This window comes from Vicugna pacos, chromosome 18 (assembly GCF_048564905.1).
Source record: "Vicugna pacos chromosome 18, VicPac4, whole genome shotgun sequence".
NCBI lineage: Eukaryota > Metazoa > Chordata > Mammalia > Artiodactyla > Camelidae > Vicugna > Vicugna pacos.
The window spans coordinates 27,761,658-27,777,969 of NC_133004.1; the positions used below are offsets into that span (position 1 = coordinate 27,761,658).

Genomic DNA, 16,312 nt, shown 5'->3' on the forward strand with positions numbered 1-16,312 from the left:
AATGAAATTAAGAAAACAATTCCATTTACAATACCATCAATAACAATAAGATAGGAAAAATTAGACCATAGAATTGCAAGATTTTTACACTTTTTGAGAACTATAAAAAATCACTGAAAGAAGTTTAAAAAGACCCAGGGAAATAGAAAAATAGCCTGCATTCATGGATTAAGATGGCAGTACTCCCCAATGGAAGCTACATATTCAACATAATCCTTATAAAAAAAATCTCAGTTGTCTTTTTTCCAAGAAATTAACAAACTGATTCTAAAATTAATATGGAATACAAAGGTTGTTAAATAGCCAAAACAATCTTGGAAAAGTACAAAGTTGGAAGACTCATATTTCAAAATTTACTACAAAGTTACAGCAGCCAAACTGTGTGGTACTAGAATAAGGATATACATGTAGATAAATAAAGTAAATCAGAGTCCAAAAATAAGCTTTTAAATAAACTTGTTTTTTTAAAGGGTGTAGAAACAAATGAATTGGGGGAAAGAATGGACTTTCTAACAAATGATGCTGGGACATTGAGTAGCCACATGCAAAAGAATGAAGTCGGACCCTTATCTCACACCATACATAAAATGTTAATTCAAATATATCAGAAGCCTAAATATAAGAGTGAAAACTCTCAGAAGAAAATATTGGCATAAATCTTTGTAACTTTGGATTAGGCAGTGTTTCTTAGATATGACATGAAGGCTTCAACACAAGAAACCCAAGGAAAATACATAAATTGGACTTCATCAAAATTAAAAACTTTCCACATTAAAGTACACTATTAAGAAAAATCAAAGACAGCCCAAATAATCAGGAGAAATATTGTAAATTTTATCTATCAGATAAGGGACTAGTATGCAGAGTATATAAAGTACCCTACAATTCAATCATAAAAGACAAACAACCCAATTTAAAAGTGGGTAAAGGATTTGAACAGATGTTTCTCAAAAGAATATATGTGTATATATATAAGTAGCCAATAAGCATATGAAAACTCGCTCAATATTATTGGTCATCATAGAAACAAAACCACAGTGAGATACCACTTCACACCCGCTGGAATGGCTGTAACAGTAATTTTTTAAGAAACAGAAAATAGAAGTATGAGCAAGGATGTGGCGAAATCAGAACCCTGATATATTGCTGCTGGGAATATAAAATAGTGTAACCACTTTGGAAAATCACTTGGGAATCCCTCAAAAAGTTACCACAAGATCCAGCAAATCCACTTCTAGATATATACCCAAGAGTGTTGGAAATAAATGTTTACACAGTAGTTCATGGTAGCATTATTGATAATAGCCAAAAAGTATTAGCTACCCAAATGTCCACTGATTCATGTACGAATAAATAAATTACAGTGTAGCTTGTATAATGGAATATTATTTAGCCATGAAAACTGATTTTAATCTCCTTTTTGTGATCATGTTCACTCCTTAGAATATAGTAGAGGTAGGTTCAAGGACTGAATGTGTTTCTGGAGTAGATGATCTTCTAAACCAGAGAAACTGAGAAATACCAGAAAAAACTGTTCTTCAGAAGCCTTGATGTCATCACATCACATCTGTCTGAAATGGCACAGTTTCCCAGGTTATTTAAGTGAACAGTTCTCTCCCAGTGCCTAGTTTCTATTATTCTTACTTCATTTTTCGGCCTTGAGTGTCCTCTGCCTCTTAATTTGAAAACATTTTTCCTTTTTGATTTCGTGGTTCATAGGAGCTATAGCATGTATTAAGTAAATTAAATCTTACCTAGCAATGAATGTTAATATACAGAGGAAGTCAACTGATAATTTTATCAGAAAACAATTTGTGATAGCAATTTGATAGTTTTTTCTCTTTATATGTTCCACATTTCTTATTTATCAGGGGCATGGAAACTGTAATAAAGCATTGCAGTAAAGAATAAGCTACATTTTCCCCACTGCTGAAGGTAACAAAAATATTAATATGAATATCATCTGCTTGGTACTAGCTTTTTCTCTTTTTTTTTCTCCTTCTTCTAGGTTTAAAGACTTATTTACTGATCTGGAAGACAGACGGGAAGAGCTGGGCATTGCTAGCTTTGGTATCTCTATTACTACTATGGAAGAAGTTTTCTTCAGGTAAGGGAATACTTGGAAACTCATTCTATCAGGTCAGTATTACCCTGATATCAAAACCAGACAAAGTTATTATAAGAAAAGAAAATTACAGATCAATATTTCTCATGAACATAAATGCAAAAATTCTTAAGATTTTAACAAATCAAATTTAACAATATGTTTAAAAAATAAAATTGATAATGCATCATAACTAAATGGGGTTATCCCAGAAATACAAAGTTGGTTTACCATTTTAGCTTTCAAAAATCAACGTAGTGTAATTAATTAATGTAACTTTTAAGAAACTGAAAAAGAAAGCCAATTAATCATCTCATTACATTCAGAAAAAACATTTGACAAAATCCAATTTCCATTCCAATAAAAACTTGCATTAATACAGGAAAGGAACGGAATGTTCTCAAACTATAAAGGTCATCACCCAAAAACTTTACAGCTAGCATCATGCTTACTGATGAGAAACTGAATGCCTTCTCCCTTAGTTTAGAAACAAGAAAGGGATGTTCCTCACCACTTCTATTTAAATTCTACTGGAGGTGTATCCATTATAAGAGGAAGAAAATGAAATATCAAAAAGTCAGTTGTTTTTCAGTATACTAGCAAGGAACAATCTGGAGTCAGACGTGCTACTGTTGGGCCACAAGGTCCTGCTAGCAAGGAACAATCTGAAATAGAAAAACAAAGCCTTTTTCAATAGCACCTAAAAATGTGAAATACTTCAGGATGAATCTGACAAAAGATGTACAGGAGCTCTACATTAAAACGTTACTGAGAGAATTTAAAGATGACTGAAATAAATGCTGTATTCTTCAGTAAGACAATTTGATGTTTTAAAGATGGAAATTCTCCTCCACATTGGTCTATTGTTTCCATGCAATCACAAGCAAAATGCCAGAAGATGTTTTTGTAAAAAAATGATCAGTTGGTTATAAAATTTCTATCTCAATACAAAGGACTTAAAATGGACAAAATAATTTTGGCAATGCATATGCAGTGTTGCACAATGAAAAGGAAAGAGGAATCCTCAAATCCTGCTAATTATACAGTAAGCTGATTTGATCACACTGATAGGTAACATGGCAACATCCAGTAAGTTGAAAATGCCACAACCCAGAAATCCCACTGTTAGGTATATACTCTAGAGAAACTGTCAGATACTTGCCCAGAATACAGATCTAGAGATATTTGCTGAGGTCTGTAGTAGCAAAATAATGAAATAATGTAATGTATAAAATATGATACCTAAGTAGTGAAATACTATATATATACTAAATATATATATTATCAGTTGAAAGGCCTGACCTAAATTTCTTTTTATACAAATGTCAACTTGAGGAGATGTAAAACGTCTAATCCTTTAGAGGAAAAAAAAATCATTTTGCAGAACTATCTGTCTAAATATACCATTTATATAAGACATTATACCATAAAACAAAACTATATGTGTTTTCGGATACTTTAATGTGTATACAAAAGTATTAGAACATACCTGACCTCTCTATTATAAAATTACTTTTTCTCTCCTTTCTCTACTTTATCTTTTGGAAGTCTGTCACTAAACACAGCCCACACTCAAGGAGAGGGGGTATTTAGCACCTCCTCGCAGAGAGAGTAGTGTCTACAAACATTATTTGCAGTTCTGCAAGGAAGATTTGTCTCTCTCCTATTTGTTCATCCAGTCCTCTATTGATATCAATGTGGACTTACAGAATACTACCTTGGCCAGGTGATCAAGATGATAGTGACATCACAGTGATATTTCATGTTAAAATCGTGTGATATGATGTGAGGAAGGAGGGTAGTTCACCTCCTTAATATTCTTCCCCAAAGCCATAGCCCCACTCTAACCATGAGAAAAACAAGACAAATCCAAACTGAGGAACATTTTAGAAAATACCTAATCAGTACTTCTCAAAACTTCTAAACTCATGAAAAATAAGGAAGGTCTAAGAAACCGTCATAGCCCAGAGGAGACTTAGGAGACATAGTGACTAAATTTAATGTGTTACGTTGGTAGGATCTTGGCAGAGAAAATGGACCTTAGTGGAAAAACTAGTGAAACGTGTACCATGGTAATAAAAGATGTTAATAATAGGGGAAACTGAAGGGTATACAGGATCTCTGTACTATCTTTGCTACTATTCTGTAAATCTGAAGCTGTTTTACAATTAAAAGTTTATTTTAAAAATATATCTGGAAGGTTACATACCAAGCATCATAGTTGGCTTGATGGAAGAGATGGGGAGAAATGGGATTGATAATCTTGTTCACAGGTGACTTAAATTCATTTGTAAAAAAAATTTTAATTGGCTCAAACTAAAAAAATGTTAAAAGTGGTTAATTACCTGAGTCAGGGAAATGGGTGTTTTCTTACATTTATTCTTTCTCTGTACAAAAACCATAAAGGAAAATATTTGGCTAAATAAAATTTAAACATTTTGTGTATGAGGGAATACTTTAACAGCATTAAAATACAAATGTTATAAAAGTTAATTATAATGAATAAGAGTGTCTACTAAACCAAAAAGAAAATATGAAAACAGTATAAAATCAAACAAATGATAAAAAATAATCCACAAAAGAGTAACTACAAATATTCAAATTAATTCAGAAGGATTAAAAATACAGACTACAAATTAAAAAAAATACCCAGTCTTGGTGAATATGCAGTGAAATAGGATGATCTTATAAAGTGACATGGGTATGTAAATTAGTATACTCTTTTTGACGATACATTTTGCTAATTTTGGCAAGATGTATAAGAAGATTTAAAATGTATATATTCTACATCTGAAATTTTGTCTTTTGTGGGTATGATATATGTGGAATAGTGTTCATCATATCATTGTTTATAATAATAATAAGTTAAAGCAATCTTAGTGACTGGTCAATAAACAGTGGTGCATCTGTACAATAAAATAAAACTCAGTCATTAGAAGTGATGAGTTATGTATACAGATAGTAAAATGAATCTATTTTAATAATTTAAAAAGCAATTTGCAAAACAATAGTTGCAGTATTGTGTCATCCTAATTTTGCATTGTATATGTGTATATATATATTTATGTTTGTGCATATTTAGATATAGAAAAATGTCACTTGGGTACATCTGAGTAATGACATCTTGATTATTTTTTTCTTTTGGTTTATTGTATTTGTAAACCTCTTCCTATTGAATATGTCTTACAAGTGTATAAAAATTAATAAAACCTACTAAAGAAGACAGAAAGAAGTCAAGGAAAAATCCATATTTGCCTTCAGTGTTATCAATTACAGTAGTACTGTAGTGGCCAGACATGGCACAAAGGCTACGTTAAACTAATATAATATTGTAAGTCAACTATGTTTCAATTAAAAAAAAAAGTTTGATAATAGGTTTATCAAATCAAAGCAGTATTTGGTGCTTATTTTGTTGTCCTGCTGAAAGAAAAGTTAAAAAGGCGTGCTAGCTCATTGGTTTGGAAAGAAAAAAATCCATTTTTTACAAATTCTGAGTTTTTCATCAAGGGTTACAGAACTCCCATCAGTGGACTTAAAGATTCAAACTCCCCATTGTACTATGATTTTACTATCCTGTTTAGCATTTTCTTCCTTATATTAAAATTAAATACATATGTCTGTTTCTTCCATGGAATTGTAAGCCCTTAGAGGATGAATTAATTATGGATTCACTTGTTTTGTAAACTATTCCAGTTACTTAGATTGCCTGGAGCAGAAAATTGAGAAAACAAATCTGACATGTACTTAGAAACATTATAAAAATAAAAGCCTGCTACATAGTATCAATATCATATCTTAAAATAAAGGAGATTTAACAATCCCTCTCTCCTAAAAAAAAAAAGACATGTTCTTAGACCTTTTAAGTTCAGTTTATTTTATCTAATGTTAATGAGAATATGTATAGCTATGCTTGTTTTTTTAAACTTGCCTCAATTTGCGAAAATCTTGTGATGGATTAGGTATTTAGAAACCACTGTTCTGGTTTAAATGATTGTGTGTGTGTGTGTGTGTGTGTGTGTGTGTGTAGAGTCAGCAGAGCAGATACAACGGCTTTCCAGACCCTAAACGACGAAGATGAAAGTGAAGACATGGACCAGAATATGAACATACCCAGAAATTTTGAGAGATCCTATTCTCCCTCCACCTTGAGTGACCATTCTAATATTAACTTTAATACTGGGGTGAGCATCTTCACTAAGAATACAATGTTGGTATATGTTTGGATGGGATAAAAGACATAGCATTTCATTTTAACATTTGAATTCAAAGGGAAGTTTGGAGTTCTCATCCAAAGAAGGCCAGGTAAGGAGTAGTCTGTAGAACAGTCCAATTAATTTTCTCATTCAAAAGTGAAATATGGTATTAAAAATTAGATTTTACTCTCATTATTATTATGATTCCTCAGAGTCACTTCTCACAGCTTTTGAAATTGTTGGCTCATTTACAGTTGAGAAAGGGTCCTATAAAAGTTATCACCACTCACACACATCAAAGCACTGAAATTTATGCATTGAAATGAATTGGTGCTTCCTAATGTACTACTCCCAAGGCAGTATGTTCCTTCCCTAGCATGGGAGATTTCACTAGACTGCAAGCATTGCTTTAATTGTTCTCCTAATTATCTATTCCCTACAATTTTCCCTAATAAAGACCAGGGATTCTGAGGTGGAAGATACGTTTCTCAGAGATGCCCGTAAACATGCCTTCACTGATGGGCTGCTGAGCCAGTTGTGAAGCAGAGTTGGTGGTGTACAGCTAGAGTATGGAATTTTGAGCCAGTTGGAACTGGAATTCCTGCTTCATTTATTAGCTATTTGACCTTGACTGAATCATTTAACATATCTGTGTGTCATTCTCTGTGAGACTGTTTTAGTGAGTGAACACTAGTAAACTATGAACTGTGGAATGTTTGGGACAAATCAAATACTTAAAAATGTAATTTTCCTCCCCTCCCTGCTTGCACATTTGCACTCTTCTCTATTTCCCTTTTCTTATAATGATGCAGATGATAAAAGATTTGCAGACCAGTCTAGAAAAGTTGATTCTTGCATTAATATGGTCTGTCATTCCAGAAATAAATCAAATAACCTATCTTTTAAAAGCCAGAAAGCAATGTGAGAAAGAATTCTCCTTCTAAACTTTACCTTACTTCTAGTCAGTGACAACATCCAAATGCTGATTGTTTTATTCAGAAAATAACTGGTTGATGGATTAGGGATATTTTCACGCCACTAATTATGGGGTGTCCCAAATGTTGGGAAATATAGTCTGAACATATTTTAAGCTCTTTGTTACATATGTAATAATATATGCTCTTCTTCAACATTCAGACACCTTTTTATGCGAAGTCTCTACATTTAAAGCAATGGTTCCATTGTTAGCCTGAAAAATATTTATATACTAAATCAGCTACAGATGGGACCAAAAGTCATGGAAAAATAAAGAAAATGATATATTTGGGTACATTTTTAATAAATTAACCATTGAACACATTGCTTAAATGTAAAAGTTGAAGAAAATATATTGAGCATATTACAGTTTAAATAAATTAATTAAAATAAATTCATCTTCTGTTCCAAATAATCCACAACTCTGTAGATAGTGTGGATTAAAACCTAGCAATGGAAACTTGTTACATGTGCACATTTTATGAGTTTCATAAATTTATGAAATGTAGCGTTGCAAGGTCATGATTTAATATTGACTAGGAAAGATGCATGTGATGTTGCTCTGGTCAGAGATGCTAGGAATATATTAGAGACCCTTTTGAAGTTTTCAGTATAATTAGATGAGAAGCCAAGCTTTCATCCTTCCATTCAATACATTGTACAAATATGAAGTCTTGCTTGTTACCTAAACTGTGAACTATAGCTATGTTCTGTTCAAGGATGTATTATAAAAGTATGTACATCTTTTACCATAAGGTTCACAACATTAATGTTAATGAATTTCATTTAGTTTTGTGACTCTTGTAATGTCATCTTTCTTTACTCTTGTCAGTGGGATCTTCACCGTCAGCAGTTCTTTGCCATGTTCATTAAGAGAGCAATGTTCAGTTGGCGCAACTGGATTTTGGTGTTAATGCAGATACTAGGACTTCTGGGTATTGTTTATTTTTTGATGAGAGATGGGGGCTCTACAAGAATCAGGGAAGAACCTGCCAGAGAAATGGATTTGGGACAATATGGTCAAACCATTGTTCCCTTCTCAACTTCTGGAAATTCTGATTTTACTCTGAATTTAATACAAAATCTTGAGACTATGTTAAAGGCTAAGAAACAAAAACTTTATGAAGTGAAAGGTAAGCTTCTTAAAAAAAGAAAATGACTGCTAGTAGATAAAGACCTGTTTGTGTCACTTCCAAAGAAGGGTCTTTACTGAAATGTTTAGCTACTTGCCTTTTTTTTTTCTTGATAGCCAATCTCATAAAGGTAGTGAAACCAAAGGCAAGAATCATCTTTCAAGATTACTGGCCACATTAATTACTAATGAAGGTACTTTGAGTATGAGTAATCTACTAGTCATTTACTTCTAGGGAATTAATTAAAGTACCAAGTATTTTGTTTTGTAAAATTTAGCACAGATTTTTCACATAAAACCAAGCTCACAGTGTGGTATGGTGGTGATGAATCCTAAAGGCCCTATCTAAAAACAGGTAAACATGTTAGGCTGAAGGCTTTATGGGCAGGCTACTCAGAACTTATTTATTTGGAAGGTAATAATGATAATTGAGTGCATGTACTGAACACATACTTTTGGCAAGAAATTTTCTAAATCCTTCATGACTCACTTAATTTCTATAACAATCATATTTGCTGAAATTGGGAACACTGAGGTTTGGAGATACTAAGTGAGTTGCCTCAAATCAAGCACCTAGTACGAATTAGGGCAGGGACTAGGTTTTAAAACTGCCTGATGGGAATCTGCAATATTAACCTACACTACACTAAGTCATCCCTGTAAAAGGCAAGTTTAATCATTTCCTTCCAGGTACTTCAATTGTGTTTCCTTCAGCTGCTGCCTGGTTGACAGTGTTACTTTAGGTTAGCATATAGCCTGCACATTTGACAGGCTTTTCCTTTAGGTTCCATTGTGAGAGATGAAAATGCACTTGGAAATGTTGGTTAATTACTTCTACCATTAACCTGATTTTTTGTTGATACATATCATGGGCTGGGTGGCCTTAAAGCTCTCAGTAAATCACACATTTTTTCGCCTCCATTACAGGAGCAATAGATGAATATTTATTAATAAAAAATCACATGACTGTTCAGAAGAGAAGAGGAAAGAAACAAAAGGAATTTCCCTGATTAATAATGTGGTTCCTTTTTCCCTACATTATATTGTTTATACAAAAATAAAAAAGACTATATATTTTCCAGATATATTAATAATAAGACAATCAAATTATTTTTTGTTAATTCTTTTAGCATCTTGGAATTGTCTTAATTAAAAATTATTCAAGGCAAATATTGACAGACTGAAGGTAGAAAAAAACAGCTATACAATAAGTAGGAGGCTTCAATACCTCATTTTCAATAATAAATAGAACACCCAGACAGATGTTCAACAAGGAATGAGGGCATGAACAATAATATAGACCAACTGGACTTAACAGACAAAACAGAACACATCTCCCGACAAATAGAATACATATTGTTGTGTGCATAAGAAAGATTATTTAGAATAGACCATATTGTAGACCACAAAATATGTCTTAATAAACTTTAAAAAAATGGAATCATACAAAGTATACTTTCTGATCATAATTGAATGAAACTAGATAGGAATATCAGAAAGAAAACTGGAAAATAATATGTGGAAATGTAAAAAGCACCATTAAACCATCATTAGGTCAAATAATAGCAAGGGAAATTAGAAAATACTTTGAAATGAATGAAAATGTAACATATTAAAACTTAAGGAATATGGCAGAAGCACTGTTTAAATGCTTATATTGAAAAAGAAGAAAGCTGTCAAAGCAACAACCTAACTTTACACCTTAAGGAACTAGAAAAAAAAAAAAAACTAAACCCAAAGCTAGCAGGAAGAAGAAAGCAACAAAGATTAGAGCAGATACGTCTGTTCTCAGACAGCATAATCTTATGTACAAAAGACCCTCAATTTTCCATAAAAAAAAACTATTAGAGTTTATAAATTCAGAAAATTTGCAGGTTATGAAATCAACACACAAGAATTAGTTGCATTTCTATACATAACAAGGAACAATCTGAAAACAATTTCAATTATAATATCAAAAAAATAAAATACCTAGGAATAAACTTAACTGAGGTGAAAGACTTGTTAATGAAAATGACAATTTGTTGCTGAATTAAATACACAAATAAATGAAAAGATATTCTGTATTCATGGATTGGCAGACTTAATATTGCTTAGATGTCAATACTCGCCTCAAAAATCTACAGATTCAGTGCAACCCCTATCAAAATCCCAATTATTTGGAGGAAGAGGGGGAATTGAAAAATCCATCTTTAAATTCTTATTGAATCTCGAGACCTGAACAGAAATATTTTTCCAGCTTTATTTAGATACGATTGAAAAGTGACGTTTTGTAAGTTTAAGGTATACAATGTGCTGGTATGATATATTACAAAATGACTGCCACAATACGATTAGTTAACACATCCATAACCTCATAAAGTTACAATTTTTTTATCACATGGTAAGAACTTTAAAGATCTACACTCTGCAAAATTTAGGTAAACAACTATTGTTATTCATAGTTGTCATACTGTGCATTAGATCCCAGAACTTATGACTGGAAGTTTGTATCCTTTGACCAATATCTCCCCATTTCCCCTACCTCCCTGTCCCAGGATCAGGAAACTACCATTTCTCTCCCTCCCTCTCTCTGATAGATAGATAGATAGATAGATAGATAGATAGATAGATAGATAGATATTCATTAGTCTGTCAATTAGGTTGTTTCCATGTCTTGGATATTGTGAATAATGCTGTGGTGAGCATGGGGTGCAAATATCTCTTGAAGTGATTTTATTCGAAGTGGACTGGTTGGATCATATGGTAGGCCTCACTTTTAATTGTTTGAAAACCCCCATACTGTTTTCCATAGTGGCTATACCAGTTTACATTCCCACCGTTGGTGTACAGGGTTTCTCTTCTCTAAACATTCTGGTCAGGACTTGCTATCTCTTGTCATTTGTATGATATCCATTCTAACAGATGTGAGGTGCTATCTTACTGAGATTTTGATTGGTATCTCCCAGATGAACAGTGATGTTGAGCACATTTTCTTATACATGTTGGCTGTTTGTATGCCATCTTTGAGAAACCATCTATTTAGGTACTTGGCCTATTTTTTAACTAGATTATTTTTTTTCTATTGATTTGTATGAATTCCTTATATGCTTTGGATATTAACCCTTTATCAGATATGTCATTTGCAAATATTTTCTCCTGTTCCTTAGATTGCTTTTTCATTTTGTTGATAGTTTCCCTTACTGTGTAGGAACTTTTTAGTTTGATGTAGTCCCACTTGTTTATTTTTGGTGTTGTTGCTTATGTTTTCACTGTCATATCCAAAATACCAACACAAAAATGAATGTCAAGGAGCCTTCTCTCTGTTTTCTTCTAGGCATTTTACACCATCAAGATTTTTAAAAATTTTTTTCCATTTTTTAAAGAAAATTGGACTACAGTCCATTTACAATGTTGTTTCAATTTCTGATGTATAGTGTAATGTTTCAGTCATACATATACAAGGTTGCTACAAGATATTGAATATAGTTCCCTGTGCTATACAGTAGAAACTTGTTGGTTATCTATTTTATATATAGTAGTTCGTATCTGCAAATCTTGAACTCCCAACTTACTCTTTTCCACTCCTATTCCACCCTGGTAACCGTAAGCTTGATTTCTATGTCTGTGGATCTGTTTCTGTTTTGAAAATAAGTTCACTTTTGACTTTTTTTTAGATTCCACATATAAATTATATCATATGGTATTTTTCTTTCTCTTTCTGGCTTACCTCACTTAGAATGATGATCTCCAGGTCCATCTGTGTTGCTGCAAATGACATTTTATTCTTTTTATGGCTGAATAGTATTCTATTGTATAAATGTACCACAACTTCTTTATCCAGTCATCTGTTGATGAATGTTTAGGTTGTTTCCATGCTTGGCTATTGTACATAGTGCTACTATGAACATTGGGGTGCCTGTATCATTTTGAATTAAAGTTCCCTTTGGATATATGTCCAGGAGTGGGATTGCTGGATCATATAGTAAGTCTATTTTTAGTTTTTTAAGGAATCGCCAAACTTTTTTCTGTAATAGTCACACTAACCTACATTTCCACTGACAGTGTAGGAGGATTTCCTTTTGTTTTGATTAGTGTAGCTCTGTAATATTGTCTGAAGTCTTGGAGGGTTATTCCGCCAGCTTTGTTCTTTTCCTTGCTTTGGCAGTTCTGGGTCTTTTGTGATTCCATATAAATATTAGGATTATTCATTCAAGTTCTGTGAAAAATGTCCTGGGTAATTTGATAGGGATTGCATTAAATCTGTAGATTGCTTTGGGTAATATGCCCATCTTAACAGTATTAATTCTTCCAATCCAAGAGCATGAAATATCTTCCCATTTCTTTAAATCATCTTTCATTTTCTTAATCAGTTTTTTATAGTTCTCCGCATATAAGTCTTTCATCTCCTTGGTCAGGTTTTATTCTTAAGTGTATGTATGTATGTATGTATTTATTTATTTATTTATTTATTTATTTATTTATTTAATGTGGTTTTAAAAGGGATTGTTTCTTTATTTTCCTTTTCTGATATTTCATTGTTAGTGTAAAGAAATGCAACTGATTTCTGTATGTTAATCTTGTATCCTGCTAGCTTGACAAATTTTTTTATCAGCTCCAGGAGTTTTTGTGTGGAGCCTTTAGGGTTTTCTATATATAGTATCATGTTGTCCCCATATAGTAAAATTTTTACCTCTTTTCCAATTTGGATCCCTTTTACTTCTTTTTCTTGTCTGATTGCTATGGCTAAGACTTCCAATATTATGTTGAATAGAAATGATAAGAGTAGGCATCCTTGTCTTGTTCCAGATTTTAGTGGAAAAACTTTCAGCTTTTCACCATTGAGTATTATTTTGGCTAAGGGCTTTTCATAAATAGCTTTTATTATGTTGAGATGTGTTCCTCTATACGGTATATATGGTAACAGTTTTTATCATAAAAGGGTGTTGACTTTTATCAAATGCTTTTTCTGCGACTATTGAGATAATCGTGTGATTTTTGTCCTTTCTTTTGTTGATGCGGCGTATCACATTGATTGATTTGCATATGTTGAACCACCCTTGTGTCCCTGGGATGAATCCAACTTGATTATAGTGTATGATCTTTTCAATCTGTTGTTGGATTCTGTTTGCTAATATTTTGTTGAGGATTTTTGAATCTATGTTCATCAACAATACTGGCCTGTAATATTTTTTGGTAGTGTCTTTGATTTTTATATCAGGGTGATGGTGGCTTCATAGAATGAATTTGAGAATATTCCCCTTCAGTCTTTTGGAAGAGTTTTAGAGGGATAAGTATGAGTTCTTTGTATGGACACTTAAGTTACTTCCATGTCTTGGCTACTATAAATAGTGCTGCTATGAATACTGGGGTGCAAGTATCTTTTTGAATAAGAGCTTTTGTCTTTTCTTGATATATGCCCAGGAGTGAGATTGCTGGATCATATGCAAAGTCTGGTTTTAGTTTTTTAAGGACTTTCCATACTGTTTTCAATTGCAGCTGCATAAATTTACATTCCCACCAACAGTATAGGAGGGTTCTCTTTTTCCTACACCCTCTTCAGCACTTATTATTTGTAGACTTTCTGATGAATGAAGTTCTTGAATTGAATGGTCTAAGTGCGTTGGAACAGTTGTGAGATATTAGAAACAGAAAAAGTATCAGGCAAGTAGAATTATTGAGTTCTCTCTTTCTAAAATACATAGTAAGTGATCTGTATTGCATGCTGAGCCCGAGACCAGCATTGTTTTCTTATTCCAGGTGATCTGGAGGAGTATTTGGTGAATAGTCAAGAATGCATTTACTCGTGCATTATTGCATTTTCCATTGAGGTTAATGGAGACCAAAAGACAATTACCTTTTGGTTCAACGATGAGGCATACCATTCATCATCGTTATCTCTAGCGGTATTAGATAATATTATTTTTAAGTCACTTTCTGGCCCTGATGCTTCCATTACAATCATCAACAAACCTCAGCCTACACGTGTTACTACTGGTAAATCTACTAGAGGGTATGTATGCACTTTTATTTTAAGCTTTAAATAGATCCCCTATTCCCTATCTGACCATGTTCTTAATTAAAAGTTCATTTTAAAAGTTAATAAAATAATAAACTAGCTAATAATAATAAATTTAATTTATAATAAATAAATAATAATTAAAAGCTATTGTTAGAAAATTAGTATTTCCTACTTTGTTGTTTTACCAATGTGTTCTCTTTGTTCATTCTTTTGTAGAGGATTGTCAGGAATGTCTATAGCTTTAAATTTGTTTTTTGGAATGAGTATTTTCGTCAGTGGCTTTTGTCTCCTGACAGTGACTGAGAGAGTCACTAGGGCAAAGCACATACAGTTTTTGAGTGGGGTTTATGCCATTAACTTCTGGCTCTCTGCTCTGGCATGGGACTTCTTCATCTTCTTCATTTCCTGCTGCTTACTAATGGTGAGTATTAGACAAAGGATTTTAAGAGCTCATTCACTAATAAACCCCAGGAAATTTCTACTTGGCTAATATTAACTTAAATTTAAATTTCTCAAGAAAGATAAAAATTCCTTGGCTCATTATGTCAGAAAATACATTGTGGAATGTGTCCCATAGTGAAAATTTTCTATATACTTTAAAAAAAAATAAAATGCTATTGTTGCTGAAACAAGAATGTGTCTCTTGAGCTGGCTTCTGATATTCTTGTTCTTCAATATGAACATGCCACAAAGCTTCAACGAATATAGAAGGATACGACCAGTCGTACTAGAAGACCAGTCCCATATTAAACAAAGACAATATTTTACAAATATTTTTCTCCTGCTCCTGGTGCTTTCCCATCTTGTCATCTGTTGAGATTCCTTGTTATATAAGACAGTCCTTTGGGCAGCTTTTGCAGTTTCCCTCAAGAGATTTTAAAACTTTATATCATGAACCATTCAAATTTTGTGTTTGTGTGAGTTTTTGAGCATTTGAATGTTGAATCATTAGTGAAAAGTTACTGAAACACTTATTATTGAAAGCAACATCAGGATAATTTTTGGTCTGTTTATGCTTGTTACTTTCCCCTCCTTTTTTGTATACTTCTATCCTATGGGAAGGGCAGTGAGACACTGCTATAAAGTTAAAGCAAACCTATTTGTTTCTCTTAGACGAGATGTAGGGCTTGGAGGCCAGTTTCACTGGCTCCCTTGTCTATTAAAGGACTTAGGATCATTGTCCATAGGGCTGTAGAGTTGGAGTATTGTTCTGAGGAAGAGCTAGGATCCTACACAACCTAGAAAGATAAAAAGGATTAGACAATGAAAATGGCATGGAGAGCTCCAGGGTAGAGAGGGAAACGTAATATTCTTTCTGTTGCCATATGCACTACTGCAGCCAAGGAGTTCAGTTCTGCTTTCCTCTCTTGTCTTCCCAGACAGCCACTCAGAAAGGTAAGGACAAACTGCTAACTTTGTGACGGCCACTAATCTTTTCTGTCATTGCAGGAACTAACTGGGGGAGCTAATGCAGGTATTGCCTCATGCTCCATGATCTTCCTCCTCCATTCTCTACCAAACACCCCTTACCATTCTATTCTACAAAAATGGGCCAAGAGCTTGAAAATCTTAAAACTTTTATTTATCTTTTTTAAAAACTGTCTAGTTGCTTTAACTGCATGCTGCAGGTTTGATATATTGTTTGATAAATCACTAATTTCCAAATATTTTCTAATTTCTAGAATATCTTCAAACTGTGAGGTTTTCTAGAAATGTATGATTTGAGTCTAAGCAGTTTGAAACTGTATTCATATCTTGGTGTCACTTTTCTCTGAGATTATATGAATTATTTTATCCATTTGAAATATGTTGAGCCATATTTTATGATCTAGCATGTGGTCAATTTGGTAAATATTTTGTGCGTACTTGATAAGAAAATAAACTTGTACCAAGGTGGGGAGGTAAGG

The 16,312-nt window shown here is 32.9% G+C and overlaps 1 protein-coding gene across 5 annotated transcripts in view; it reads left to right on the top strand.

Annotated features, from left to right (window-relative positions):
* The window catches only part of LOC102542898 (phospholipid-transporting ATPase ABCA3-like), a 92,441-nt gene that overhangs the window by 50,812 nt on the left and 25,317 nt on the right, over window positions 1-16,312 (top strand). For 4 of the 5 annotated variants that reach the window (XM_072942769.1, XM_072942772.1, XM_072942771.1 and 1 more), the window contains exons 17-22: window positions 2,009-2,107; window positions 6,132-6,285; window positions 6,374-6,406; window positions 8,105-8,405; window positions 14,144-14,396; window positions 14,622-14,826. In XM_072942769.1, the coding sequence (XP_072798870.1) occupies window positions 2,009-2,107; window positions 6,132-6,285; window positions 6,374-6,406; window positions 8,105-8,405; window positions 14,144-14,396; window positions 14,622-14,826 (1,045 nt within the window). The remainder of the gene's footprint in view (window positions 1-2,008; window positions 2,108-6,131; window positions 6,286-6,373; window positions 6,407-8,104; window positions 8,406-14,143; window positions 14,397-14,621; window positions 14,827-16,312) is intronic. The other variant, XM_031687525.2, reaches the window with a different exon arrangement.